This window comes from Chelonia mydas, chromosome 1 (assembly GCF_015237465.2).
Source record: "Chelonia mydas isolate rCheMyd1 chromosome 1, rCheMyd1.pri.v2, whole genome shotgun sequence".
Lineage (NCBI taxonomy): Eukaryota > Metazoa > Chordata > Testudines > Cheloniidae > Chelonia > Chelonia mydas.
Window position 1 is genome coordinate 182,011,901 of NC_057849.1, and position 27,986 is coordinate 182,039,886.

Genomic DNA, 27,986 nt, shown 5'->3' on the forward strand with positions numbered 1-27,986 from the left:
CAGAGTTTACCTTTTAATACAATTAAGGGGGGGAAAAACCCCATAGAATATCTTAGCCAAAATGAAGATGTTAAACTGAAAGCAGTTCACCTGTTACATTGGTTCAGACATTAAATAAGCTGAAAGGTCTCATGGAAACCATGTGCATTTCACTGAAAACACTGTGAGACAGTAGAAAACATAAAACATGTTTTATGGTGTGGGAAAAATCAAACCCTACATTTCCTGTATTTCTGTCAGTGTGAAATCCCTTAGCTCAGCTAGAAGGAATTATTTACAATGTCGTAAGGGTATCTGGTGATTTACAAAAGCATATGCTCAACAGAAAAACCCTGCCCCAGAGAGCTTACAGGCTTCAGTTAGGATCGCATATTAAGTATGGAACAGCTGGAGGAAGAGGGTTGGGAGTACGCCTGGTGCTTTTTGTTTTTATTTTAAACAGGAAAGCCATTGTGGTACAGATGCATTTCTAGGAGGAGAGGGGGAAGTTACAGAGCAGCATGAAAGAAGGCACAAAGCTGAGAGTGGGCAAGTAAGTACAGAGTGGCATAGTGGACCGTGGCCCAATAGGAGAATGCAGTAGTTAAAGCTGGCAGTAGCAAGAGTACAGACTGGTTGGTGGGTAGTAGGAATGGGAAGAAAAGAAAAATGTGACACCATTCCCACCACCATCCTAACTTGCACAGGTGTCTCACCCAGAGCTTGAGCTTCCCTAAGCTGCCTTTATTGGCTTGGTTTCCTGCCTGTAATTTCTCTCATACGCACCTATTTACCAGAAAGAGGAGTGTAGGATTAGGGTGTCCCAGTGCTGCCTCCCAGCTGTGCACTCATTGGTTGCAGCAACGTCAAAAAAGTGACCAATGAGAACTCTGTGATGCGCAACCAATCTCCACAGTTAGTATCCACTCTGCACTGCTGCCATGTGGTTACTGGTTCCCCCCGGAACAATGGCTGCAGAATATGCTAGATGAAGCTGTAACTCACAGAGCCTATAACCAGTTAGCTTTAAAGACAAAGCAGAAGGGGTAGAATAGAATATGATAAGCAAACTGGGGCGGAGTCATGTTAGTAAATCCCATTGTGCAAGCAGCCTGTTGGGTTTTGGTTTTCCCCTCAAAATGAGAAATCGCTCTTTCCTACACAGTAGGCAATAAAACCATTCAGGCGAGATCTGGATAGGTCCTATCCAATGCTAGAGCCCAAGCCGGGCTCTTCCACGCTTCAGCTTCTGAATGGATACAGGGGACAGACTCTGAGAACAGCAGCCATAGACTGAACAGCAGCATCCTTGGCCAGGGTAGTCCCATACTACCAAGTTTCCTGCAAGAAACTAAAGACTCAGCCCACCTCAAGCCTTGTGGAGAAGCAGTGGTAACAAGGGTGTTGTATTCACACATCCCCACACACCCTTAAGAGGAGCAGACCTGTGTTTTTGGAGCTAGACAGAAATTTTCTATTTCATGTTACATTCATGTAAGTTAGCTGCTGAGCAATCTGACCACATATGAGTGTTGACCAGGGGAAATATATATAAAAAGTACCAGTTGGGTGTGTCTGCATGCTGTTAGTTGGCTGGAATGTGCAGATGAGCTTTGGCACATCAGCTTCCTCTTTGGGGTGAACTAGCAGAGCTGTATCTTTGATTCACTAGCTGGAGAGGTTTTTGGGACAACAGGTCATGAGTACTAGCGTTGCGCTGCAAATGAGGCAGATAGCTGTACGCACATTAGTTAGCAAATGGGCAGGGTGTCAGTATATTAATGTCACTCCAGACTACACTAAATGTTATGGCTGGTGAAATAAGCATAAGACGTATTTCCCCGTCTCTGTTCAGTTCTTCCTTAAGGAGTGGCTGAACCTTGCATCCTTACTGGAGAAGGGGCCCAAGACAGGAGACATCTGTGATTGTCAGGTCCTCAAATACATTCTTAATCCAAACTCTACTCCAAGAACTCTACTGGCAACATGTCCAAGCCCAAGGACCATGCATAGAATGGAACAGATTACAGCTGCCCTCAGCTCTAACAAAGAGGTGCAGTCTGTGCTTGGCTCAAGATTGCACATTGGGACCTGTCATCTCCCAAGGGCCAGCCCCTCCTTACTAAAGATGGGCTACCTGGTAAAGCACCACAGGCCACCCTTGCCTTAGTGGCAATGTCAAAGCCAAACATCCCAAACTCTGAGGAGGCAGGTGGTGTCCTGGAGCATCAGGATGCTGGCAATATTTCTTCTTGCAGCTAATCAGGAAAATGGAGCTTCCTTTGAGGTGGCATTGCAGATACAGGGCTCTGGTGCGTTACTGTCCGAACGCTTCTGTGGTGGTGGTGTTTATTCACAAAACACCATTTTCCCAGTCCGCTTGAGCAGATTTCCTGCCTGCTCCGTCATCCTCTTCTGGAAAAGCCAAACAGTCTATGGAATAAGCCTTGGCCACAGAGGACAATGGGGACTGCAGTGCAGGGCACACGGGATACTAGATCTGAGGGGACACAAAGGTTAGATTTTTTTACTCCTAAAACATCCATGAAAATGACTGTCAGAGACAACAGAACCATCTGCAGACTTCATGACGGCATCTAATCTAAAAAGCAGTAGCAGACGGGGTGCTTTGCCTGGGTGAGGGCAGGCGCTGCAAGCCACGCACCACTAGGGTGCCACACTTTGGGTTGGAATCTGGGCCAGTCTTTGGTCCTTGTGAAAGCCTGCAGGTTGTCTGGGGATAGGGTTTACTTTGGGCAGTAAGAATGAATCAGCAGCAAACCAGCCTATCTGACTTACAACGGGCTGTGGTTGGTACTTAGATGAACTCTGCATTTTAGTGTAAGAGACTGTCCCAAGATCAGCAACAGATCTCAGCAGTTCTGACACCTGATCTCCAGGTCTGCCCACTAGACAGCAGCTGTTTCAAGCATCAGGACTGGGAACAATCAAACATTTACAGAAAAGCCAGGAGGATTTTGAGAAAGAGGAATGCAGTGGAATGAATTTATTCAGTAGGGAAACTCCTACCATAGAATCTGTGCTGATAAACCCCCTCGGACTACTTGCTAACCAAGATTTAGTATCTGTTCCAGATGGGGCCTTCCCCGTAGGACAGTGAGAGTGGGTGGCTGGGTTTGGAAATGAGAAAAACTAACTATGATGATTTCCCCTTCCTTCATTCTCACAGCATGTCAAGTTGTGAGCCCATCCATTCTCAGAACAGAAAAACAAACAAGCATGACCCCTTAGGACTTCACACCTGTCACCATGCTGCACACACTGGCCACTGGGACAGCAGAGAGAGAACCCAGGACATTTCCCCCAAAATAATTATATATTAATAATTATTAGCTCTTATTGCTCAGATCCACTCTCCCCCAGTTCCTTCCCCTCACCTATAGGAAAACCTTTGTTAGGAGAACAGGGTTTAAGACACAGTTGAGCAGTTCCAATTCCATCCCCAACCCCCAGGCATTTGGAAGCAGCATCTCAAAGATCTGTAATTCTGAGCCTTACTCAATAGCATTTCTTTTTTCTTTTGCTTTGATTCCTGTTTATCAGCCTGGGTCCTCAAGAGGAAGAGTCAGCTGTAAATCAAGTCAGGTATCAGGAGTAAGGAGAGGGGCTCCCCCGTGCCCAAAGTCATTGTAGAAGTGTAACCAGAGTTTTTCCTCACTCTGTAATTACAGGACAGTGACCCACTTGTGCTTCCATTTTCTAACACCCACGTTTCCATGTTGACCATTCCCCAGAAACCTCCCCAGCATCTTTCACTTGATCTATCAAAAATAAACAGCATTTTCAAGCCATCTCCTCCTTCTGGGGCTCCAATGAAGCTATTGGATACCTCACACCCTGCCGCTCACCTCACTGCTCACATTGGGAATCCTGAGAGGGAGAAAACTCTCCTCAAGCTGCTGAAGAGGAGGGTTTGGAGGGAAGTGCCTCAGAGATGGACGAGCATTTAGGTCAACAGACTCAGGCTTGCAGGGTTCACGCTACCATGCTAAAAATAGCTAGGTAGATGTTGCAGCTCGGAGTCTGAAGTTTGGGGTGGGAGGGTAGGCAGTCTGCACAGCTAGTTCCAGCGTGGTTGTGTGAGCCCCCTGAGCCTGAGTCTGTCGACCTGGGCTGAGAAGCTCACTGCTGGCAGCTGCGTAGATAGACCTTAGGAGCCGATTATGAAAAATTGAGTTGTTCACTCACGGTTGTGCCCTCTCTCAACACCTCTGGCCACTGTGGCCATTATATGTAGCAGGAGAGGCACATGGTCTATGTGCAGTTCACCAGAAATAGTTGCCAGGGGGCCAGGGTAGCACATCAGACTGGTAAGAGGTTGATGGCTGGTGAACAGGTCAAATCGGATTCAATTTAGTAGCGACTGAAAGACATTGGCCTTGAGAGTTGTTTGTTGGCCTGTTTGTGAAATGAACAAACCCACCTCTAAGGCAATAACCAGCCTCCTGGTCTGCAGTCTCCGCAGAGCAACCAAGAGCTGGATTTATCAAGAGCTCCTCTTTCTCCCCTGCTGGTGTGAACTCTGGAGCTGGGGCAAATTGGAGGGGTGGCAGGAGGGGGACTTACACTAATGCAGTACCCATTATATTGCGAGAAGGATCAAGAGACTTGGAGAAACTGAAGACCACTGGCATCTTTCACCATTACTACTTTCACTTTAAATATAAACAAAATCTCTGCAGTTATCCAGCTGGGAGACACCTTCACTCCAGAAGATCATGTCATCTGTCCAAATGTGAGTGGCCACAAAGCCTACAGCCTTGACCCCAGAAAACAACAGAACAATTTGTGTGCTAATGTTACCAGTGCATAGCATATGAGCATTTATTTCGCCATCAACAAACGGGGGAGAAAGTTACCTGCAAATATGATCTAATCAGAAGGATTCTGCTTCCAACGTTACTTCAGGGGAGTGAATGACAACTCTTACACCCCCTTTTATTTCAGTTCCCACTACTGGATCTTGAGGGACAGGGGAGTGAGAGCACCGCAGTTGTTCGCAGCCTACGGAAAGAAGACAATCCCTCTTAAGTGCTCAGAATTCCAGTGCACTCAACAGTACTGGATCCAAATGCTTCCTTCAGCCACATTTTGATCCCTTCAAGTGGAATATCAGTGTATAATCAAGGAAATCAGATGGAGAAGAGCTCTTCGTTCTAGTGCCATCACTCACTTGGCAGGATTGTTCCCTTCAGCATGTTCAAGTGATTGTCTATAACCATATTCTCATTGGCTGGTTTGGGCCTTTTAGGTGATGTCACAGATATACACCAAATCCCGTTGGTGCAGAACTAGGACTTCAGGACATGGGGCCTGTGCCCAGCGGACCCCACCAACTGGGTGGGGGAGAGGGGGCGCCACTGGAAAAATTCTTCCACTGAAGCCACGGGATGGGGGAAGCCCCCCCAGCAGCCCCTGACCCTGTTCCAAAGCCAGCCCTCCCTCCCCCGCAGCGGCCCCCACCCCTGTCCCCGGGCAAAACCCTCCCTCCACCCCACCCCTGGTGTCCTGGGACTGTAGGAGCTCTCACTTCCTGCTGTGCCCCAGGGCCATGGCACGGGGACAGAGCTTCTCCGGTCTTGGGGCTGTGGGGAGTGGGGGAGAGAAAGGAGCAAAAGGAGTTGCAAGGCTGCAGTGGGGGGACAAAATGGGGGGTACCCTGGGTGGAACACAGGTGGGCCCTTGGGCCCTCCCCCCGGGGAAGGGGCAGAAAGGGGTGGGGCTGTGGGTGGGGTCACAGGCGGAAGGGGCAAGGCTGCAGGCGGAAGAGGTAGGGAGGGACCCCCCACTTGCTGTGGCCCAGGGCCCCAGAAAAGCTTAATCTGCCTCTGATGGTGCACCAGGAGGAAATAGTGTTGCTTGACTCTCCGAGCCTAGGCTGATTTTGTAGGGTGGGAGGATAGAAAACAAAACCCCAGCTCCTCACTTGTAGACAGCACATTGGAAATTAGCTGCAGAAGCAGTGGCACTCCCAAGCAAAATAAAGTTACAAATGCCCTTCAGCGGTTTGCGTCCCAACTACACTAGAAATAACCTCTCCCATTGAGGGACAGCACTGCAACTATGATCAGCTCAAACATGCAGGCCAACAGTGCTTGCTTTAGGAGGGAGAGATAACTCAGTGGTTTGAGCATTGGCCTGCTAAACCCAGGGTTGTGAGTTCAATCCTTGAGGGGGCTGTTTAGGGATCTGGGGCAAAAATTGGGGATTGGTCCTGCTTTGAGCAGGGGGTTGGACTAGATGATCTCCTGAGGTCCCTTCCAACCCTGAGATTCTATGATAAATAGGATAGTGGCTACTGACAGTGCATCTTCACTGCAGGGGTGATTCTGGACTCTGAAGCTCACTTCCCCTGTGACCAAAGCCTAGATTGTGTGACCCTTAGGACACACTGTAAGGCTCACGTATTTTTCTTGGGCCTGATTTACGAAGGTATTTAGATTCCTAGAGATGAAGAGAGGTTTCTAGGTGGATTTTCAAAAGTGCCCAAGGGAGTTAGGTGCTTAACTCCTGTTGACTTTCAGTGGGAGTGAGATGCCTACTCTGCTTTTGTAAATTCCACTAGGTGCCTCTCTGCATCTTCAGGTGCCCAAATAGGTGTGTAAGTCTGGCCTCAAGTTATTCTGGGGGAAGCAAGGGGATGGTGCAAATAGGAGCTTGGTAGTGGAGGGCTTGAGGATAAGCCTCATTTTGGTAGGTGGCAAAGTCTTTTTAAATGGTAAAAACTCCACTATATTTTTGATGATTATACAGCAGTGACAGCCCTGGCAAAGGGCTCCTTTATATGCTTCAGTACATAAAAACAGGTCTGAACCAAATTGGCCTAGATCTAAACATCATTCAACTTTGCACAATTTCTGATCCTGACCCAAATGGCTCAGTTGCTCCCTGCCTATAATGGATCAAACCAAAACCCTGGACCCACATAGCTGCCAACCTTTAGGAAAGCCCTGTAATGAATCTATACTCCGTGACATTGACAGTTACAATTAGTACAAATAGAGCATTGGATATTCTGCACTTCCCTCCCCAGTCTACCAACAGAAACGTTTCCAAATAGTACATTTTACCAAGTTTCCTATGAGGCAACAGAAAGCAGCCCATGAATGTGACTCTCATTAAAGGAACTGTACTTACCACGACACCAGAAATATTTTAAAAGCAAGGCAATGGCCACAAGGAAGATGCAGATGAGAACCAAACTCGAGGCAATAATGACCCCCTGGGGCAGAAGTCTTGGAGAAGAACATTCCTTTAGTTTTTCTGAGAAAAAAGGATTGATAAATATAACTGAAGGGCCCTTCACCATAGTGCCACTTTCACACAAGAGTGCGTGTGAGAATCCTGTTCTGTCCAAATTCTAATGCCAAGTAATGCTATTTTTGCCAGTAACATGCTTATTTGCAATATATTATCCAGCCACTCCTTTTAGTCGCTGAACTATATGGAGTTCCAGGCAGGGTATGCTCCCTGGTACACAAAAGTGACAAAGCTAGAACTCAAGCTGAGGAAGCCTCCCATTTCCCAAGAGTATTTTTCTGGGTTTAAGGTTTTTATGACATCTGTGTAGTTTTAAGTCCTGGATTTTCTTCCAGAACTGGGCATGGATGAACTGTGTTTTACATGAGTTCTGCAAGGCTGGGAATATCTAAAAGCAGATAGGCAAATTTGACATAAAAAGGTGCACTCAGAGGTAATACACAGTAGGAACTAAGGATCATAACCTATCTGATTAACAGAGCAGACACTGCCTGCCCTGAGAAGCCTCTGTTGGCCATGGGTGTTTATGTGGGGAAGTAACAAAACTCTTTCCCTTTAAGGAACAGTCTGCATTAAACTTCCAGTCATAGAGGCACTACTCAGGTTCTCTTGTTTCGGGTACATTTACACCTAAGCCAGGGCAGTATGTATACCTCCACGCTGATACATAAAAGAGATCTATGAATGCAAAAGGCATATTTGAGCTATCGTTCTCTGAGTAGGGGGCAAAAAGAGTGAAGGTCTGGAATTTTATTTCACTGGGTTCAGATGCTCTTGCCATTCTCATCAGATGGTGGAAGACCTGTCACTTAGAACATTTAAAAGACTAGACACATACTACCACTTCTACAGTAAGGAGCTCTCCTGCATTGGCAGGAAGATGGCCTAAATGTATGCTTCATCTCATAGGGCTTTACTCTTGCTAATGACTATGATTCTAAGATTGGGCTAAATTTAGCAGCATTCAGTTTCCTCGACATTGGCTTTATTTTCCCCATAATCTTGTCAGCTGCACGTGTGAGCCCTGCTAGCCCAGAGCTGGGACTCCCAAGCATTTGTTGCTTTAAGGACTGTTCCCAACAAACTGAAGTGAAAGTGGCCACCGACTTTAAAAATCAAAAGGTGTTTTTTGTTGTTGTCACTGTTGTTTCCCCTCCCTGCCTTCAAAGAATCAGTCATTACCTCAGGCTATTGTTTTATTATGATTATTTTGCTGGGATTTTTCCTTCTTCTCTTCTATTCCACGCAGTATACTGTTGAGCCCTTTTCTTCATACTTGTTTCCTCCTGGGAATTTAGACATTATGTCCAGCTATTAGCAATATTCTCTGAGGGCCAGGTTCTGAGCTCCTTGCTCAAGCTGAATGGTACCTTCACAGGTCCCATTGAGTTCAGCAGGACTATGATGAATAAGGCACTATTTACCATGGGTAAGGGCAGCAGCATCTCTCCTTAGCTTCCCTTGGAAATGCCTGGATCCATACAGTCAGAACATTGGGCATAGAAACATGTTTTAAATGTTGTTTTTAATAAAAAATGTTATTTTAAATCTCTGGCTTTAAGCATCTTCTTGCAAGCTCCTTTGCACTGTGAAGCATTCAGACTGTAATGGCTACCTCACATTCAATGTACTGCCTTTCATCACCCTCCCTGTCTGTTATCACTTGCCCCTTTCCAGGCACAGGCCTATTTATTGTATGATCCTCTGTTTTGCACTGCACTGTATACAATCATGATACATTACTACATACATATGTTAGAAATACTACTGAGTGTGGGAAGATGGAATTTCTTCCTGATTATTGCAGCCAGTAACAGACCTTGAGACAGGAATGAGAGGGCTTGCAAGTTTTATGTTAGTGTAACTGTGGACACGATTCTGACATGAGTAAATGCACCCTTCTTTCTGAGCTATGTACCTCAGGGAGTTCCACAAGTTCATTACACACTGCGTACAATTGGCAGAAACTTACTCAGAGAGTAGTTAGAGGACACTTTGAAGTCATCATACTCAATGGTACATGTGAGGACAATGTCTTCAGTCAGATTGAGCTGCAATTTGGCGGTGACATTATAGAGACTGTTTTCTGAGGCAGCTGCCTTGGTTTGCCAATCCACAGACATATTATTGAGGATCCCGGAGACTCTGGGCTTTGGAAAGCCCCCATGAGAAGAACAGTTCACCATCACCTCAGTTGAGCCACAAGCATCTTTGGGTACATCCGCTGATATGACCGGCTTGCTGAAGTCAGCTGGAGCAAAGGTAGTGAGAGAGATTTAATTACCATTTTGTCAGATGAAGCACAAAATTGCAGGCTTCCTGACGCCTTGTCATTAAAGAGCCCACGGCACTTTGCATTCTAGTGCCGCCAAATTCCTTCTAAAGTTACAGGTGGATAGGGAATTCTGGTATTCACCTTCACTTCCTGTCCTAAACTATTTTCCAGTATTGCAGTGCACTGTTTCACCAGCTGCCACATTCAGTGGTGGCGTGCGGTCTCTCTAGACATACGGTCATTTGTAAGGTGTCCTTCTTAACCAAAAATGCTATAGAAATATAGGGTTTGTGGTTATTAATAGTCTATTGCACAAATGTGTAGAAAAGACAACACATGGTGTGAGAAGGGCAAAATAAAAATATTTCTTGCACTGGAGTGCAAATGTCCCCATTTTCCCCACCAATGTACTTCAACCCTGTATAAGAGGCTCCATCTCTAGAGTGTGCAAAGGGAGTTGAGTCTCTAAGGAATATTCATACATTGGCCTCTCTTCTGAGTCATCCAGCAAGGGAGTCAATTAATTAATGATTTGTATTACGGTCATGTCTAGGGATCCCCCACCCACCAACTGAAATCAGGGCCCCATCACGCTGGGCACTGTACAGATGCATAGTAAGAGACAGTCCTTGTCCCAAAGAGCTTGCAATCTAAGTAGACAAGAATCAAAGCATGGAAGAGGAAACTGAGGCACAGAGGGATGAAGTGACTTTCCAAAGGTCACACAGCAGATCAGTGGCAGAAAGAGAAAGATCCCAGGCCTCCTCAGTTCTATCCCAGCACCCCATCCACTGGGCCCCACTGCCTTAGTTAGCACAAAGGATTGTTTTAGAGACAGCCACTTCTAAACCAGAAACTGGACTGAAACGACTAGCTCATTTCACACAGGATCATTGAACAGTCATCACATGGTAACAACTTTCAGTCACTGTTGTCCTAGTGATTTGTCAGCCCTAGGAATATTCCTCTCCACAGGAGATGCACCCCACAAGAGGGGGAGTGGAGTGTTCCGGAAATATAGGAGGCAAGAAACTGGCCAAGTCTCTTTTTTCACCTCAGTTCTCACTCGCTGATAGGGAGACAGTTCCTTCAGGGGTCCCTGCACACCAGGGGGTGTTATATACATGCTGCTGCAAGGCAGGCTGAGGTCTAGTGATGGGAAAACCTCAGGAGAGATGCACATTCAAGATGTGGAAGATTCCAGTGCTTATTCATGGACCTAGATAGAGGCTTCCCTGCGAGATCTCTGGGACTTTCTGCTGTCATACGGGTCAAAAAGAAATCAATGTCTCTATTCTCAGTTGAAACCAGCTACCACAGAGGCAGCCGTGCAAATGGAAAATGATGATGCGAATAGAATTTCTTCTAATTTCCACCAAAGGTTCAGATTCGTTCTGAGCAACAGCACTCCTGTTCCTCCACTAAACCATTTATTGGGGGCAGAGCTTACATTGGTCTGAAAAAGTGTGCAAGGGAGGAAAGATCATTTTCTACAGAAATGAAAGTGACATCATCAACATCTGCCTGTCTCTCCCACCTGCCCCATTAATTCTGCTCCCACATCTGTTCTACCCCCCTGGCTCCCCATCAATTCTGCCCTTTCCCAGCTTCATGTCTGCTCTTCCTGCAGCTCCTGGGGTTCTTCACTCCCCTTGTCACTCCCCAGGCCAAGAGTGGCTGCAGTGGCGTCCCCTGTCCCCCTTCCCATGCTGGTGTTGCTGGCAAAGGAGAGACCACAGGCACCAGCCTGTCCCCATTGCTCACAGGAGGGGCGGGGAGAAGGAGCAGGGCCATCCTGAGCTGCTGGGCTCTTCCTGGTCCCCACTCCTCTCCTGGAAGAATAGGCTCCTGGGGAGGGGGGGAAGGCGGGACAGAGGAAGAGCTTTGCCGGTCCCTGCATTAGCTCTGATTGGCTGCTTACACCCCAGCAGGTGGCAAAATAGCCAACCAGAGCGGGTTTCCCCCCATGTGGGGCTGACATGTGCACTCCTCAATGACAGCTTGAATAGTAGAACTTTTATTGGCTGGGTCTGGAACCCCTTTCAACCAGGTGCCATTTAAGCACCGATCTGAGCTCAGGCTCATTTAACCCTTAGGGCATGGAAGTGTCTCATCCCTAGAGCACTGGCCAGTCCCCTAGAATGTTGTGGGGCTCTCCAAGAGGCTTCAGCAATGCAATGCAGAGGGCCCTGCTGGGCAAGTGGGCAGGCCCCACTCCTGGTCCAGCCTGGCTGATCACGGCTCTCCTGAGGGGCCAGAGCAATCCCTGACTGGCCCTGGTTGTGCTGCCGGCTCAGCCCGGTGGACGTAGTCACCTCCCAGCGGGACCGGTGAGTGTGGCCAGGGCACAGGAGAGTGGATCTGTAGGGGGCTTATGGGGGGGCTCTGGGCGGTGAGGAGGTGAGGAGTGCTAGGTCATGGCGGGTGCGGGAAGTCTGTGTGTGTTGGGGCGCTGGGTAGTGGGGGGGGTCTATGTGGGGCACTGGGCAATTGTGGAGGGGGTGTGTGCAGGGGGCGCTGGGCAGTGGGGAGTCAGTAGGTGGGGGGGCGCTGAAGATGTTGTGCCTAGGGGTGCGTAAAGTGTAACTCTGGCCCTGAGTGTGGACTGCCATGTAGGAGGACAGAGCTAAAGAAGGGGGATGGCAGGTAATCCTATTGGAATTAGAATCCTAATGCTGAGTCTAGCCATGCTTACGCTTCCTCAAGGATGCTATGGCCTATCTGTTCTGTTGCCACAGTCAATGATGCATCTAGTCATCCATCTTAACCCCTGGGTCTTTGTGTATTAATTAAAGGCTTCTGATGATTTGGGTCACACCACTTACCTACAACCGCCAAAACCACAGTCACGTCACATGCGAGCTTGTAAGCTCCGTTCTCTAGCTCTTGAACTATGCATTCATATATGTCGTTGTCTGATAGTTTCACTGGGAAGATCGACATTGTGAGGTTCTGTAGGTCCATCTTGGTCCGGTTCTCATACTTTGCATCGGTCCTGAGCAGCGTACCTTTTGAGTAAGCAATCACTACGTCCGAATTTTTTGTTTGCCAGTAAACGCGATATTTAAACAGGGCCTGTAGGCTGGGTAGTTTATAGCAGCAGGGCAGGAGGACGCTGTCTCCCACTTTGGCTTTGAGCGTAATTTCCTGTGCAAAGACTGCAGGGAAACAAACTGGAAATAACAACATATGTCATGAGACAGTCATATATCCGTAATGCCCATTCTCCCTACAACTCCATCACCCTTGATCACAACTCAGTCTACTCCCACTGATGTGCCCCAGCTTTCCATTGTCCAGTTTACACTGAAATATTCTCCTGGAAGGGACCTGTCTCGGTGATGTGTTCTTGTGATGCTCCAGTCTCATGTATGGATTTAAGTAGGGTGACCAGATGTCCCGTTTTTAAAGGGACAGTCCCGTTTTTTGGGCCTTTTTCTTATATAGATGCCTATTACCCCCCACCCCCGTCCCATTTTTTCACAGTTGATATCTGGTCACCCTAGATCTAAGTAATAAAAAATGGTTGCTAAACCTGTGGATTAGTGAAAATGAATAGAGCAGCAGCATCTGCACGGAAAGCAGGATGGGTCACAACTTTCAAAACTCAGAGTAAGTAATCATCACTATTGTCATTGAAGGGGTGATGTATGTTGTAAAAGCTGTTAGGGACCAAAACATCTCTTCTCTCTCTTCCTAGAGCTGTTTGTTTGCAAAATCCCTGTCGTTTTCCTGTGTGTTTCCCCAACCCCAAGCAAATGCAGCAATGCATCTTTCTTGTAAAGGGAAGGGAGGGAGAACCAAGCCAACACGCCAGCACTCATGAGCAACCCTACAGCAACAAGCCAGCATCATAGCCCGACATTCACAAGCATCTCTACAAGAACAAACCAAGACACACAGCCTATAGTTCATGAGCATCCCCACAGCAAATCTGGATACATACCCTGGTGCTTCTGAGGAGCCTCACTAAACCAAAACTGGCATGAGCATCCCCTGTGATAACAAACCAATGTCACGGCTTGGTGCTCATGAGCATCCTTGTGACAACAGGCCAGCACTCTTATGAAGGGGAAAAAAAGAAAAGATCAGCCCAGCCCTGTCCTGCAGTGGTTCCCCTGCTTTGCTGTATCTCCTTTGCACTCTGCTCCCATGCTTAGGCCTGCAATGCAGCACTGCAGTAGCTTCCCCCCACTCCATCTGGCCACACAGTGGAGGTAGGACATCAGAGGTGATGGCAAGCTGGAAGGCTTGAGAGGACCCGTGATAGCAGAGCAGAGGCTAGCTGAGGATTGATTGGCCCAGAATGATGACAGAGCAGTGTCTGGAGAGAAAGAATGATCTTGTGGTTCAAGCAAAATGAGGGCAGTTCTATTCGGACCTCTGCCAGAAGTTGCTGAGTAGCTTTGGACAAGTCACTTAACCTCTCTGTGGCCAAGTTTCCCAAAGTGGGGATAACGATACTTACCGACCCTAAAGGGTCTCCTAAGGCTTAACTCATTGCTTGTAAAGCTCTCTGAGATCCTCCCTGGAAAGTGCTAGAGAAGGAAAAAAATCTTAGCCTGCCCCGGTGCTCCCTGATTTGCAGGAGGCGCGCCTGCAATTAACCAGAGTTCACAATTCAGACACCAAACCAAACCGAAAGCATGAGATTTCACGATTCCAGCATGAAATGCGCAGGGAATCCATTGCCAGAGCACATGCCCCTGCTCCACCCACCTGCCTTATGGCAAATCAGTAGGAAACATATAGAAAAATGCCAGGTCCAGCAAATACAAAATTGTGTTTTCCATTTAATTGGGGAGCTCTTCTTTGACTCAGGCACTTCATTGCCCCCTCACTAGTGACAGATCCCAAGGAGAGCTCTTATTTATCAACCAGGTGTGCTACTCTGTGTAACGCAGCCCACCTTAAGCTGCATGTCTTGCTGCTCCTCCTCTTTGAGTGTGTCTGTCTTCTTCCTGCTTGTGTCTCCTTCCAGCTCAGTTACTATCACTGCTAGCCTTCCAATAACAGCAACTGAAACTTTGGGATTTTGGCCTGATACCACCACCCAATGGAGCTGGGTTTTTTGCTTTTTTTTATTATAGAGAAGAGTGGGCGTAGCTGTAAATGTCAATGAGACATCGCATCATGAGTTGCATGAGGTTCTCCACACTTTGCCACCAAGAGTCTCCTCTGCAACCAAAAGGAGAACAAAAACCTCCTCGGCAGTACATATGCAGAGGCTGGAAACTCCTGCTGATGTCACACCCTCCCTTAAAAGGCACTGCACCCATGAAACTGCAACCCGAACACTTTAAGCCTGAAGCAACCACAGTCCAGGGAGAGTCATGCAGCTCCACAAAAGTCCCCAGTTCATATGAGTTTACTTTAAAGGTGAATTGCAAAGCAAACATGAAAACTGAAGCCAGTCCAGATTTACGTACCTAATGTTCCCCATAACATACTCTGTAGAAGGCATCCACTATGGAAAAAACATTTTAATGAATCATCTAGACAAAAATTCCCCCCTGTTCCCAACCCGCCTATGAAATCCTCTTGGTTCTTGCTCTCTGTTTCCAGAATGGATACTTCATTGTGACCCCACGGATGAAGGAGTCAGGGATAGAGGAAGGAATTTCAGTTCTCTCACTCCTCCCACAGAAGAGAGCAAGATGCAGGGATTTCTTTATTTGCTTCCTACAAAGGACACAGGAACTCCAACTCCATTTGCTTGGTGATTCCCACTTTACTACCTACTTGATCAGAGAGAGTGCTATGATTAGATCTCTGCGTGGGTCAGGCAGAAGGAGTAGAGTGCTGATCAGGAGAGGTGCTCTGAGCATAACAAGGCAATAAGGAAGCGTTAGCAGTAAGGTTAGCAGAATTTATATACATAATTTCAGTGGATAATATCAATGGTTATTTTTAAGCATTTTAATTTTTTTTCAATTTAAAGTTTCTCCATTGTGCAAAATTATGGGTTTTCAGCATTTATTTTTTATTTTTATCTTTTCTTTTTTAACAGTTGAGGGGTCAGGAATTATTTAATGACAGCAGATACTGAGGTTCAAAAAATTAAAGCTTTATAACCATTAAAACACAAACTGTCAACATCAGATATCAAAATATACAATACATATATCCTTAAATCAACAAGTCATAGCTGTTTTTTACTATTCATTTGCTAGTGCATTTGTAATCAATCTAACTCAAAATCTAAATCACTGGATTTCTCAAGTACCATTTTTCTTACTTTTGCCTATCTGTAAATTTCAGTTATCATCTATGGAATATTTTTTCAGCGGTTTAAGTGTGTATGGCGAAATAGACATTTACCGACATATACAAATCAAAATCTAACCCTTCCAAACCTAGTTATCGGGGATCAGATTGGGCTAGCTAAAGATGTCTCAATGAACCATTGTTTTCCCCTGGTTTCCGCATCTTGATTCCAGAATTTCAATTTGCATTATGCATCTGCTGGTTGCTACTCCACTGTTAAGGTTAAGTTTTGTTTTTAACTTAAAGCAGGGATTCAACTTCTTCACTTTATAGGAAAACTATGGCACATTCTCCCCAACATTCTAGTACTTACTCCTTACATACAAAGTGATTTTTCCAAGAATTTACAAATAAATTCAATAATTAGGTTATCAATTAAAATTAATTAAGTAGGTCTTTAAAGAAATTTGCACCTGCTTCATTATTTTCCTGTCCCAAATGATCTTTGCAATGGGATAACAGATATTTTAAAATTTCCATGTAGTTCATATTGGGCATAGGCTATATCTCAGGCAATGTGGTTGTATTTAAGATGAATTACTGTTGTCTCTAATTGTTATGAGTATATTTGCTACGGACAGGCTCCTGTCAACAGCTCAGGTAACTCATAAGTGGGGCTGGTGTGACATCGGAGGTAACTCAACAAATCATCACCCTTCCTCTGAAGCTAATTTGCATGCAACAATTCTATTGGTTGTAATGCCTCAGTGGTATGAGGAAGACAGGGCACATGTGCTGAGAGTAGTCTTCGGTAGATTTGGCCCAACTGGTAGTACGCTTTAAAGATTATGTAGCTGTATAGTAGGTGGCTGCACATTAGCTTGGGCATGAGTACTTGACATGGTTCCTATGGCACTTCTATTTCGGTTCTACTGTGCACAGAGGCAGCGTTGTACTGGGAAAATGCGGCAGGAGCACAGAGATACTGGACTCAGCAATGGGCTCTCCCTGAACCCCTTCCCAAGTGCTGGAATCAGTAAGAGAGCCCTGCACACCAATAAGTCAATTGCAAATTAAGGGTCCGGTTCACGAATATGCTTCAGCAGCTTTGTGCTGCACGCTCTGACAATGCAAAGCAGCTGTAAATCCAGCTCTTAATGACCAGGTACTCCTTGGTGGGCCAGGAGCTCTTCTTACCACTGATGTAGTGGGGAGAAGGAAGATAGAAACAGAGCAGCTCTTTAAAAAATAGATAGGTTTTTATGTCACCAGGAGTTGTATTCAGTCCTATTTCCTTATAGGTTTTCAGTGTGTGTCAACTGTGCCCAAAGCAACCTTAATTCTACTCTGTACTGATTCTATGAGGAGAAGGGAAAGGTATGAAAGAAATCGAATTTGTTTTTAAAACTGAATTTCCTCTAGACTGGGACCGTACATGCAAATTCATGGATTCTAAGGCCAGAAGGGACCATGATCATCTAGTCTGACCTCTTGTATACCACAGGCCACAGAACTTCCCTGATTTAATTCCTGTTTGAATGAAAGCACATCTTTAGAAAAATATACAATCTTGATTTAAAAATTGCCAATGGTGGAGAATCCACCTTGACCCTTGGTAAATTGTTCCAATGGTTAATTACTCTCACAGTTACAAAAAAAAAAAAAAAAAAAAAGCACGCTTTGTTTCTAGTCTGAATTTGTCTACTTCCAGCCACTGAATCTTGTTATAACTTTTGTCTACTAGAAGTGTCCTTTATTATCATATTTCCGTACTGGACACAGATGTTTGTAGACTATGATCAAGTCACCTTAACCGTCTCTTTGTTAAGATAAACAGATTGAGGTAACTGAATATCACTGTAGGACATGTTTTCCATTCTAATCATTCTCGGGGCTCATCTCCGAACCTTCTCCAATTGATCATCAACATCCTTCCTGAACTGTGGGCACCAGAACTGGATGCGGTATTCGAGTAGCAGTCTCACCAATTCCAAATACAGAGGTAAAATAACCTCTCTATTCCTTCTCAGTATTCCCCTGGAATTCCAAGGATTTCATTAGCCCTTTTGGCCACAGCATTGCACTGGTAGCTCATGTTCAGCTGATTATCCACCATGACCCCCAAGTCCTTTTCAGAGTCACTGCTTCCCAGAATAGAGGGCCCCAGCCTGTAAGTATGGCCTATATTCTTTGTTCCTAGAGGTATAACTGTACACTTGACCGTATTAAAACACATAGTTTACTTGCACCCAGTTTACCAAGTGACCCAGACCAATCTGTATCAGTAACCTGTCCTCTTCATTATTTACCACTCCCACAATCCTTGTGTCATCTGCAAATTTTATCACTGATGTTTTATGCTTTCTTCCAGGTCATTGATAAAAATGTTAAATAGTACAGGGACAAGAACAGATGCCTCTGGAACCCCACTAAAAACTCATCCATTGATGATGATTCCAAATGTACAGTTACATTTTTAGATCAATTGGTTAGTCAGTTTTAATCCATTTAAAGCATGCCAATGTTGATTTTGTTTGGTTCTAGTTTCTTAATGCCACATGGTACCAAGACAAATACCTTACAGAACTGTAAGTATAGTACATCAGCACTTTACCTTTATCAACCAAACTTCTAGTCTCATTAAAAAAATTATCCATTTAGTTTGACAAGATCTATTTTCCAAAAACTAGGTTGATTGGCATTAATTATATTACCCTACTTTAATTCTTTACTAATCACGTCCCATATCAGACATTCCACTATTTTTCTTAGGACTGATGTCAGGCTGACAGGCCTGTGATTACCCAGACCGTCCCATTTATTCTTTTTAAATAGTGGCACTAGTTAGCTTTCTTTAAATCCTCTAGAAGTTCACCACTGTTCCAAGACTTATTGACAATCAGCAATAACGGTCTAGATTGCTCCTCTGCAACTCTTTTAAAACTCTTGAATGAAAGTATTTGGACCTGCTGATTTTAAAATGCCTAACTTTAGTAGCTGCTGTCTAACATCTCCAGAGATACTAGTGGAATGGAAAATGTTTCATCATCAACACCACCACCACATCACTACATTATCTAGCTTTTTCATTGAACACTTCTGCCTATTCTGAATTGTCACTGACAATTCTACCACTTCCATCTAGTAAAGGACTATATCATTGTTAGGATTCTTTTTGTCCCTAAAATACTTGACCATCTCCTTAATGCCTTTAACGTAATCACATAGCTGTGTCATGTCATCTCTATAAGGCAAAGTTAAGGTGGGTTAGAAGCCGCAAACTGTGCGTTATTGCCTTATGTTTGTATTTCTTTTAAGCATAACCTTAACCCTCAATTTCCTGGATTTAAAAGGCTTGGTTTGAAGACAATTACAACATCTCTACAATTTCTTTTATCCTTAAGGTACTGATACATACTCTCAATCTTCACACCATTTTAACATTTTATTTTTATTTTATTTTTTTTGGTTTAAAAGAGGTCTCTAGCCCTTATGATTATGAAGAAAGCCTGGAAAACATGAACCATGTGAAAGCGATGCACTGATGCTGAGCCTGCAAAACAGCATGAACTCATAGGAAGTGTGTATTACCCCTATTCATCTCAGTGGCAAGTTAGCTCTGAAGCCTAATGATGGTAATATCAACCTCAATAACAATATTGTTAATTATGTCACTGATGATCAAAGCTTGTCCAGCACCACGACTTCCCTCCCACCCAATTTAACCCAAGCCTGTCACAGGCAGTTCAAAGCACATGGGGTGCTAATCAGCATGCTGTCCATTGTTGTAATTCTTACTCAGTAAGAATTGGACTACAGTCATCCCCACTTTGCCTAAACTTGTTTGTGTCACTACAGTGAGCAGACCACAGCCCAAAGACTTGCAGCCAGGGAGCAGATACACCGAGTAAGACGGGGGCATTTTTACTGAGTCACTGATATAACAATAACTTTGCTAATAAGAAAAACAATTCAGCATTAGAAGTGCCTTGATCTTTAATTAGTAACGCCTAAGACGTGCCAGGGAAGCTTTAATAACCATGTAGTCAAGAGGGTGTCACCTTGGCACCATCTCTAGCAACACAGTGACATCCCCCACATCAGCATCACCATAATGGGGGCACATGAACACTGCCTTCCGAACTCCACTTCCCTGTGCAAGCCACCCACTGGGGTACTTCAAGTCCCAACTCTACCGAGTTTACAAGATAAGAAAGATCACAACTCATGGTAGCAAGACTGTATTGCCACTAGCCAATATGTTACATCCAAACAAGGAGCTGTGAGGGACAAAACCCTGATGGATTCCGCTTTCTTAGCTGCTGGGATCCAAGTGAAGACATTCAGACTGGATGAATGATTTTTTTAAAGGTCTATTTGCCTTGACTTTTATTGTGCCCCTCCCACTGGGGTTATTCTGAGACAAATGGAATATGTGTGCTGGGCAGGGGGGAGGGTGGTTTTCTTTAATGCATATCAGCAGAGCTGCGGTATAGGATGGAAGGGGAGGGGTTTTTGTTGTGGGAAGAGAGGGGAGAGGGAGTGAAAGACCCACTGAAACCCTCTTCCAGCACTAGGAGCAGACAAACCAAGTTAGGATAAGAAAGGACTGAGTTGAACATTCACTCAGAATTCAAATCCAAACTTGGATCTTCTCTGAGGTTAGAAAAATGGCGGTTCCTTTAAAACAACTCCCTCCTCCCCCCCCCCCCCCGACATTTCCTCAGCATTCTTGCACTTGCTGGTTTGGGGCAGGACCAGAAGTAGAAGCTGTGCAAGACCATTCTAGGGGGATGTGTAGAGCACAGAGATTGGGATTAATTTGTTAAGCTTTTTCAAGATTCATCTATCCCTGGTTGGAACCCAGTCCTGAATAGTATTTTCTAGTAGAATACTTTGCCGTTCTGTAGCACCTTCCTACTGAGGAGGTTCTCAAAGCACGTCCATCACAAAACCCCCGCCTGAGTATTATCCCCACTTTATAACGAGAGGTTTCAGAGTAACAGCCGTGTTAGTCTGTATTCGCAAAAAGAAAAGGAGTACTTGTGGCACCTTAGAGACTAACCAATTTATTTGAGCATAAGCTTTCTTGAGCTACAGCTCACTTCATCGGATGAATACTGTGGAAAATACAGAAGATGTTTTTATACACACAAACCATGAAAAAATGGGTGTTTATCACTACAAAAGGTTTTCTCTCCCCCTACCCCACTCTCCTGCTGGTAATAGCTTACCAGCTATTAAGCTATTACCAGCAGGAGAGTGGGGTGGGGGGAGAGAAAACCTTTTGTAGAGATAAACACCCATTTTTTCATGGTTTGTGTGTATAAAAACATCTTCTGTAATTTCCACAGTATGCATCCGATTAAGTGAGCTGGAGCTCACGAAAGCTTATGCTCAAATAAATTGGTTAGTCTCTAAGGCGCCACAAGTACTCCTTTTCTTTTTATAACGAGAGAAACTGAGGCACAAAGGTTAAGGCCCAAATTTTCAAAAGTGTCTACTAATTTTGGGTTCCTCAAGTTTTCAGATACCCATCCCACATCTTATGTGAATAGATGCTGTAAGTGCCCAACACCTGTGAAAATCAAGCACTACATGCCTCAGATTGGGTACCCCAAATTAGTGAACACTTTTGGTTTAAGTGACTTCCCTGAAAATGCACAAATTAGTGGTAGGGCAGGGAACAGAAACCCAGAGTCCTTACTCCAAGCCCTCTGCTCTAATGGGCATGTATCCACTAGGGCACTGAGGTGGGAATCTTGGCAATAATCCAAAATGTGAGGTTGAGGAAATATTTTATATAGATATGTATTTAATCTAACCGGCTAAGTGATCATTAAAGGAGAATACATTGCATTCTATAACTATCTGAAAGGTATAAAGACCAAGGATGGAGAGAAATTGTAGAGGGCAGTCCCAAGGCAAAAAAAGCTAAAAGTATGAGTCCATGAGAGAACCATCTATGTTGAATTGCAAGCACTTTCTAACAGCAAGATCTCTTTAGACTGAAATAGTTTCCCAAAGGAAGTGATGAACACATCTTAGAACAGTCAAAGGTAGACAGGCGGTCACATGCTCTACATAGAACAAGTTTGCAAGTTGCAGTGGCAGGGTTTGACTAGATTATCTTTCCCACCTTTAATTTCTATTATCCAATGTTGTTATACTGCAGAATCAGAGGAAAGTGAAATGTACTGTGTTCTGTATGTAGGAAGACGTCATCATTAGTCACTGCCCAGCCAGCAGTCAGTCAGCACTTTCATTTTCAGTCAGGGAGTCCCCTGGGACCAATGAACTGAAGTGATATTTGAAAAGGTAAGAGAGAAAAGCAGAAGCACAGTCCGTGGCAGTTCCGCATTTGGAACCATTTGCATATTCTCGAATGACCTTCTGAATCTCCCAGTGATGTTCCTTGGAGGGAATCGAGTTGTTACAACTGGATTTGAGCTCTGATCCATTTAAAAACAGCAACTGGCCTCTTTCGCACAACACTGAATTTCAGAGCCTTCCGCCTTCCTGAGGGCATTTACCAATGTCGCTCACCTGGCTAAAGGCACAGCACATATAAAAATACACCTACTGAACACACAGCTCAGACAAAGACCTCACGTCATTAAATGCAAAACACCTCTACATAAATTCAATACAACAATAACACAACAAATGTAAATGCTGAGGAGTCAGCAAAAGTTAGTGGCCTCAGAGTAATATGAACTCACACATGTGCACACTGGATCTGTTTGGATTTATATAGAAGAGTCTAACTGGGTAAATGTAGGCGAGCTAAGGTCTTCAGAGTAACTCTGACAGCGCTTGATGTGAACATTTGAATATGCAACTTAATACAAAGTTTAAATGTAGTACATTTCTTTGGGGGTTTTTACTTTTATGTAAAGAAAATAGAACAAAGAGAGGGGAAAGGAAAGAAAGCATCCATAAACTATGGTCCCGACTAGACTTTCTAGCTCGCCCTTTACATTTCTGGGCAGCTTGGGGTGGAAGGTTGGAAGGAGTCAATTCTAACTTTTGCTGCCGATATTTTTGGCTGAATAAATTGTTTCTGCATCTTTGGGTTCTGAGGAGGCAGCCGCTCATCCAAAAAGGCAAAAGAGACAGGGGCAGCAGTAGCAAAAAGGCAGAAACTGAATTTGCATGGCTTGACCGCTTGGGCTGTAATTTGCAATTTCCGCATTGCAGTCTGCCCCTGGTACAGCCCCTAGTCCTATTGGGAATTGCACAGAAACTGGCCGCAAATGGACAGAGAGTCATTAGTAGCTGACGAAAACTTTGCCGATACCCACTGAGCATGCTACCCTTTTTGATTTTTAATCTCTCCCGCCACGCCCAACAGAAATCATCTCCTCCCTGAGCTGGCTATTGTCACATGCGTTAGAGAGGGGATTCCCAGCTCTTTTGAGTTGTTGGTGAGGAAACATTTTCTTTCATTGCTGAAGGAAGTGTATTTCCCCACCTTCCAATAACTCAAAAATGTTGCAGGGATTTTCCTCAAAACTTTCCAAAAAAATTCACCTCTGGCCAGAGCCCAGGAACCAGATCCTGACCCTTGGCACCACTCCGGGCAGGCAAAGAGGCTGCATAACCGTATTAAAGGGGTAGTAGGAGCTTCTCCCAGCAAGTGAGAATGGATGGCTAAGGATGGCTCTATTGGCTCTACGTCACCTCCTTCTGGTCTTCACCAACACCTGGGGTAGGCCAGGAGCACACTGAGATCCGGCAACCGTTGGCCAGTATAAAAGTTTCTAAGGGTACGTCCACACTGCAGCACAGAGCGAGCCTCCCAGCCTGAACTGACAGACTCAGGCTACCTTGGCTTGAGTTAGTGTGCTAAAAATAGCAGTGTGGATGTTGCTGCACCAGTGGAGGCTTGGGTGGCTAGCGCCCAGCTGCAGTGTAGACCCACCCTAAGGGGCTGTTACGAGCCAGCATAACTTAGAATAGCTCTAAGGCTACTCTAAGTTACGCTAGGACTTGAAGTGATCTCAGGAAGCCCTGGGGAATTGGGGAAGCACAAAGATGGCTTGAAGCCACCTTTGCAACCCTTCCCTGCCCTATTCCAGGTCCTGTGCTGAGCGCAGCATGTTGGAACCTGAGAACGGGGACCCACGCATGAAAAACACCAGCCACAAAGGAGAAATGTTCAGAAAGTTATGAGCATTTGGAAAGATAGAGTTAGAACGAAAGCCCTGAGGTTACGCTATCTATAGCAATCCCTAACAGTGACTGTGTGTGTGTGTGTATATATATATATATATATACACACTGTATCCACTATAGCTTGTGTGTGTGTGTATATATATAATACACACACACACACACAAGCTAAGGGCTACAGTTGGTACAGTAAATATTGTGCCACAGGTTGAAGAAGATAGCTTCAGGAATTATTGTCCACTGAAGGTCATTTTATTCGCCTCAAGGGGCAATAAACATATGTATTCAGGGGGTGATTCTGGTTTAGGTTTTATTATACAATGTTCTGTTTCCTAAACATGGTGCAGCTTTAGTTAATCTCTAAAAGGGTCCTGAATTTTATATCACAGGCTTAGAACAATTTTGTTCCATGTCATAGTAAAATAATGACTACCGTAGGTTCTTCTAGAGTGCCCATCACCATGGTATCTACCTGCTGTCATTTAGCCCTTAATCCATACATCACAAAGTAGGGTATGTATCAAAACTTCTATTTTGCAAAGGTGTTTAAGGCTCAAAAATAGTCACTGATTTTGGGTATCCAACTTGAGGCACTTCAAGGTGCCTTGATACTATCTGAGTCCCCCGGCTCAGAGAGGAGAAAAAATTATAACCAGTACATTTTAGAAATCTCCAAAGCTTTTCTGTGCTTGTTAATGCCATAGTGTTCAAATCAAGCATCTTGCAGTCTACCAGGATTAGAAACAGAAGGACAGTTCCTTTGGAAAGGACAGTTCCTGGCTTTCTAATGGGATAAAGCTCCTGTTTCTATTGATTAGACCTTAAACCTGTCAGTGGTGAAGACCTGCGTATTGTCTATCCTGGGCTTAGTATAATTTTGGGGAAAACGTCACGTTACTCGTCAGTAATATGGCCTTCTCGTGCACACACACACTTATACACATACACACGATGGTTTAGTGTGGCATAGCATTACCGCATGAGTGTGGATGGATGCATTACTCACAAATACATGTATTATGTTTATGACACATATTTATATGTGTGGTTAGGAGATTGGGAGAGAGAAAAGAGCCCTGAAAACATGGTGGTTTGCTTTACAGGGGACTGCATGTTTAATTCCATGTGAAATTCCCCAAGTTTTGCTTTGAGTTTCAGGTTTGAACAAACTCAATCTTAAAGTGAAACTCTGTGGAAATGACAAAGTTTTCCCCCATTTCATAATACTACCATGAAAAACGCAGAATTTTGAACAACTTTTATGCAAAGCCACAGTTCAGCACAGTTTGCTTTAAAGTGTCATGAACTACACGGAAACTGTCAACAAGCCTAATGCTTCGAATCTGTAAGGGATCCAAGCTCAGGAGAACTGTATGTGCTTTGAGGTGCCGGTGTTAACATTTCACACAGCTGTGAGGACTGATCTCAAAAGCCTATTGAATTCAATGAGCCTAGCAGCAGACTCTTGGAGAAGGCGAGGGGACAGGATATATGACTCAGTCCCAAGACCAGTAATCTAAGCCTGCATTAGGAGAATTGTTGATTGTGTGATTTTGCAATGACCAGTTTATTGTACATTTCCCAGAGGAGAAATGACTTCTTTCCATTTCTGCATCTCCTGGGAGCTTAGAAGCTCTTCTGTCCCAGAAGCTCTGAATCAGCCCCTATCCTTGCAGTCAAGGGAAGACTGGACAGGGCAGGGCTTCCGTGACTGGAAAGGGTACCGCTGAGCAATGAGAGAACACCCACCCACTCATTAACACCCTGCCTATCCTTGGCAGCACAGCTGGCTCTTAGCTTTGTGTGGCCCTATGAAAAGTAGCACTTGCATGGACCCCCCCAGCCTCAGACCAGGTTCCCACATCCCTTCCTGCCTGCCTCTGGTGCTCACCCTGCCCGTGGGGAACCCTCACCCCTCACACTATTGAGACTCAGCAGTCTTTAGTGACCCACTTGGCCTAGGAAGCCAAGATGGAGGAGAACTGCCACTTTCCAAACAGAGAGCGGACAAGGGTGTCTTGGGAATTCTCTCTCTGCTGTGGCCTGCAGGCACCACTCTGATGGGGCCGCGGCTATGGAATTGAGGATGCCCTTCTAGACAGCACCTCATGGGTGTGGGGAGTGCAGGGCCCAACATAGGCACATAGGTCACACAAGCTTATGGTTGGCTCTGTTCAGAGGAGTGGGACCAGGATCAGAAATCCAGTTCTTGCGTAGAGTATTAACCCCCACAGGCCATCAGGGCTCTCCCTAGCACCCTGATATTTCTACTAAATTTTAGAAAGAGTGAAAGGCACTATCTTGGAAGCTGCAGTCTTCTCTCTGTCCCCACAACATGCAGCAGCAGCAGCTCCAGCCCCCCAAGTTTCTGCCCCAATGTTCCTCATCGGCCTAGTGTGGGGAACGAGGGAGACAAAGCTCCTGAGATACAAAATGGAACTGAACTTGTCCACTTACCTAGACTAGTGAAGTGAAGCACGAAGAGGCCCTGCCAGAACCAATTCTTTAGCGCCAGTCCAGACCACATCAGTTCAGCCCCAGCCGCACACACCATTTTCTCAGAACTCCTCGGATAAAAAAAGACAGAGAAAAGAAAAGGAGTGAAACAAGAAGGAATTGATGAGTTAGTAACTGAACCCTTGCATTGACCAGAAATCTTAACTCTTTGGACGAATGATACACCATGTAGCACGTCTATAGTGTTGATCATCCAGCAGGATCCCATAGCACTTTACAAACATTGGTTAATTAAGCCTGAGTGTCAGCGCGCTGTTCACCCTCCATGAGTTTCATTCTGGACTGGGTGATCTGCTTTGCTTGGGAAAGTCTAATGGCCTTTTCAAGGGTTAGTTCTGGGTGCTATGGGGGTTATTCTGAAGGTGCGGTTAGGTGACTTTCCCAAGGTCCTGGCCACTCACCAGTGGCAGATTTGGCAATACAGCCCAGGAGTCCCAATTCCTAAATCCTCTGCTCTATACACAAAACACACTGAGCCCCATTCTCAGTGCACCAAGGCTCTGGTTGGTGTAAAATCAGGAGGCTGGCTTTACACGACCTTTGTGCCTCCCCCTATTATTCTGGAGTTGGCCAGGAGCCTAGAATTGCCTCAGAACTTCCTCAAACTACACCCAGCTGCCTTGGCCTTTCAGCATTTGGGAAGTGAATTCAGTGCCGGAGAGCTGCTGGATTTACAGCTCAGGAGAAAGCTGTTTATTAAAGAGGCATGGCCCCAGCAAGAGGCGGTCAGTGTCCTCAAAGCCTGCGTCCTCCCATTCTGCCTCAACTCATAAGAGCCTCCTTTTTAAAATCATCCGCTCAAGGTGTTCAGAGGTTTGCTTTCCAGCCCGGCAGATTTCTGACCAATTTAAAGATGACACATTCTTGCTTGTCAGCACCCCACAGAGCCCAACATTACCAGAAACATGCCATTCAGCCAGACAGTAGTGAACTGCTAGCAGAGGAAAGTAAAGGGCCAAACCACTCCAATAGAGGCCCCCAGAGTCACCCGCAGCAAGACAAAAACCGAGAGCACTCACTTGTATTCCAGGGGCTCCTTCTCCCTCTTGCCGTGGGGTCTGGATAGTCCTTAGCTGGCCACGTCCTCTGTGTAACAGAGCTCAAAGCGGCTCATTCTCAGTCAGCCGGGCACAACAAAAGAGCAGAGCATGTGGAGCTTAACTTTATATGAGAAAAAATGGTTGCCACCCCCACAACTTCCCCTTTTGCACTGATTAAGAATCAAAACCTTTCTGACCCTGCGTGCTCCACCCCGCCCCATTCTGACGTCCCCACGCTGCTTGGAAACGATTGTTACAGAGGCCCAGGGACCAACTCGACAGGCTGCGTTGAGGGTTCCAACAGAGCGGCAGCCCCGATACAGCCACATGGGGCCGTTTCTCTGCAGCCACAAAGGAGAGGAAACATCATTTCATAATAGTTTACAATTGGACCAAAACATTGTTAATGCTCACGCTGCCTTGTAATCAGTGGCCCTGCTTAACCTCATCCCACCACCTCCAATCCCAGCCCCTCTTCCCTCTCCCACCACTGGCACCACCCAGACCTCCCA

The 27,986-nt window shown here is 45.4% G+C and overlaps 1 protein-coding gene across 3 annotated transcripts; it reads right to left on the reverse strand.

The window, feature by feature from the left end:
- Positions 1-27,975, reverse strand: CD80 (CD80 molecule). Of its 3 annotated transcripts, none has more exons than XM_027823242.3 (7): positions 27,454-27,975; positions 26,375-26,481; positions 12,361-12,708; positions 9,233-9,511; positions 7,138-7,263; positions 4,860-5,004; positions 1-2,479 (listed from the first exon to the last, which is right to left on the reverse strand). In XM_027823242.3, exons 2-6 carry the CDS (start codon positions 26,469-26,471, stop codon positions 4,877-4,879), a joined length of 978 nt encoding a protein of 325 aa, XP_027679043.1. In that variant the 5' UTR covers positions 26,472-26,481; positions 27,454-27,975; the 3' UTR covers positions 1-2,479; positions 4,860-4,876. The 3 variants fall into 3 exon arrangements, with proteins under 3 accessions (XP_027679043.1, XP_027679042.1, XP_037762350.1); XM_027823241.3 differs by having other exon boundaries at positions 26,375-26,484; positions 27,454-27,954; XM_037906422.2 differs by having other exon boundaries at positions 12,361-12,693; positions 27,454-27,839.
- Between the last annotated feature and the right edge of the window lie 11 nt (positions 27,976-27,986).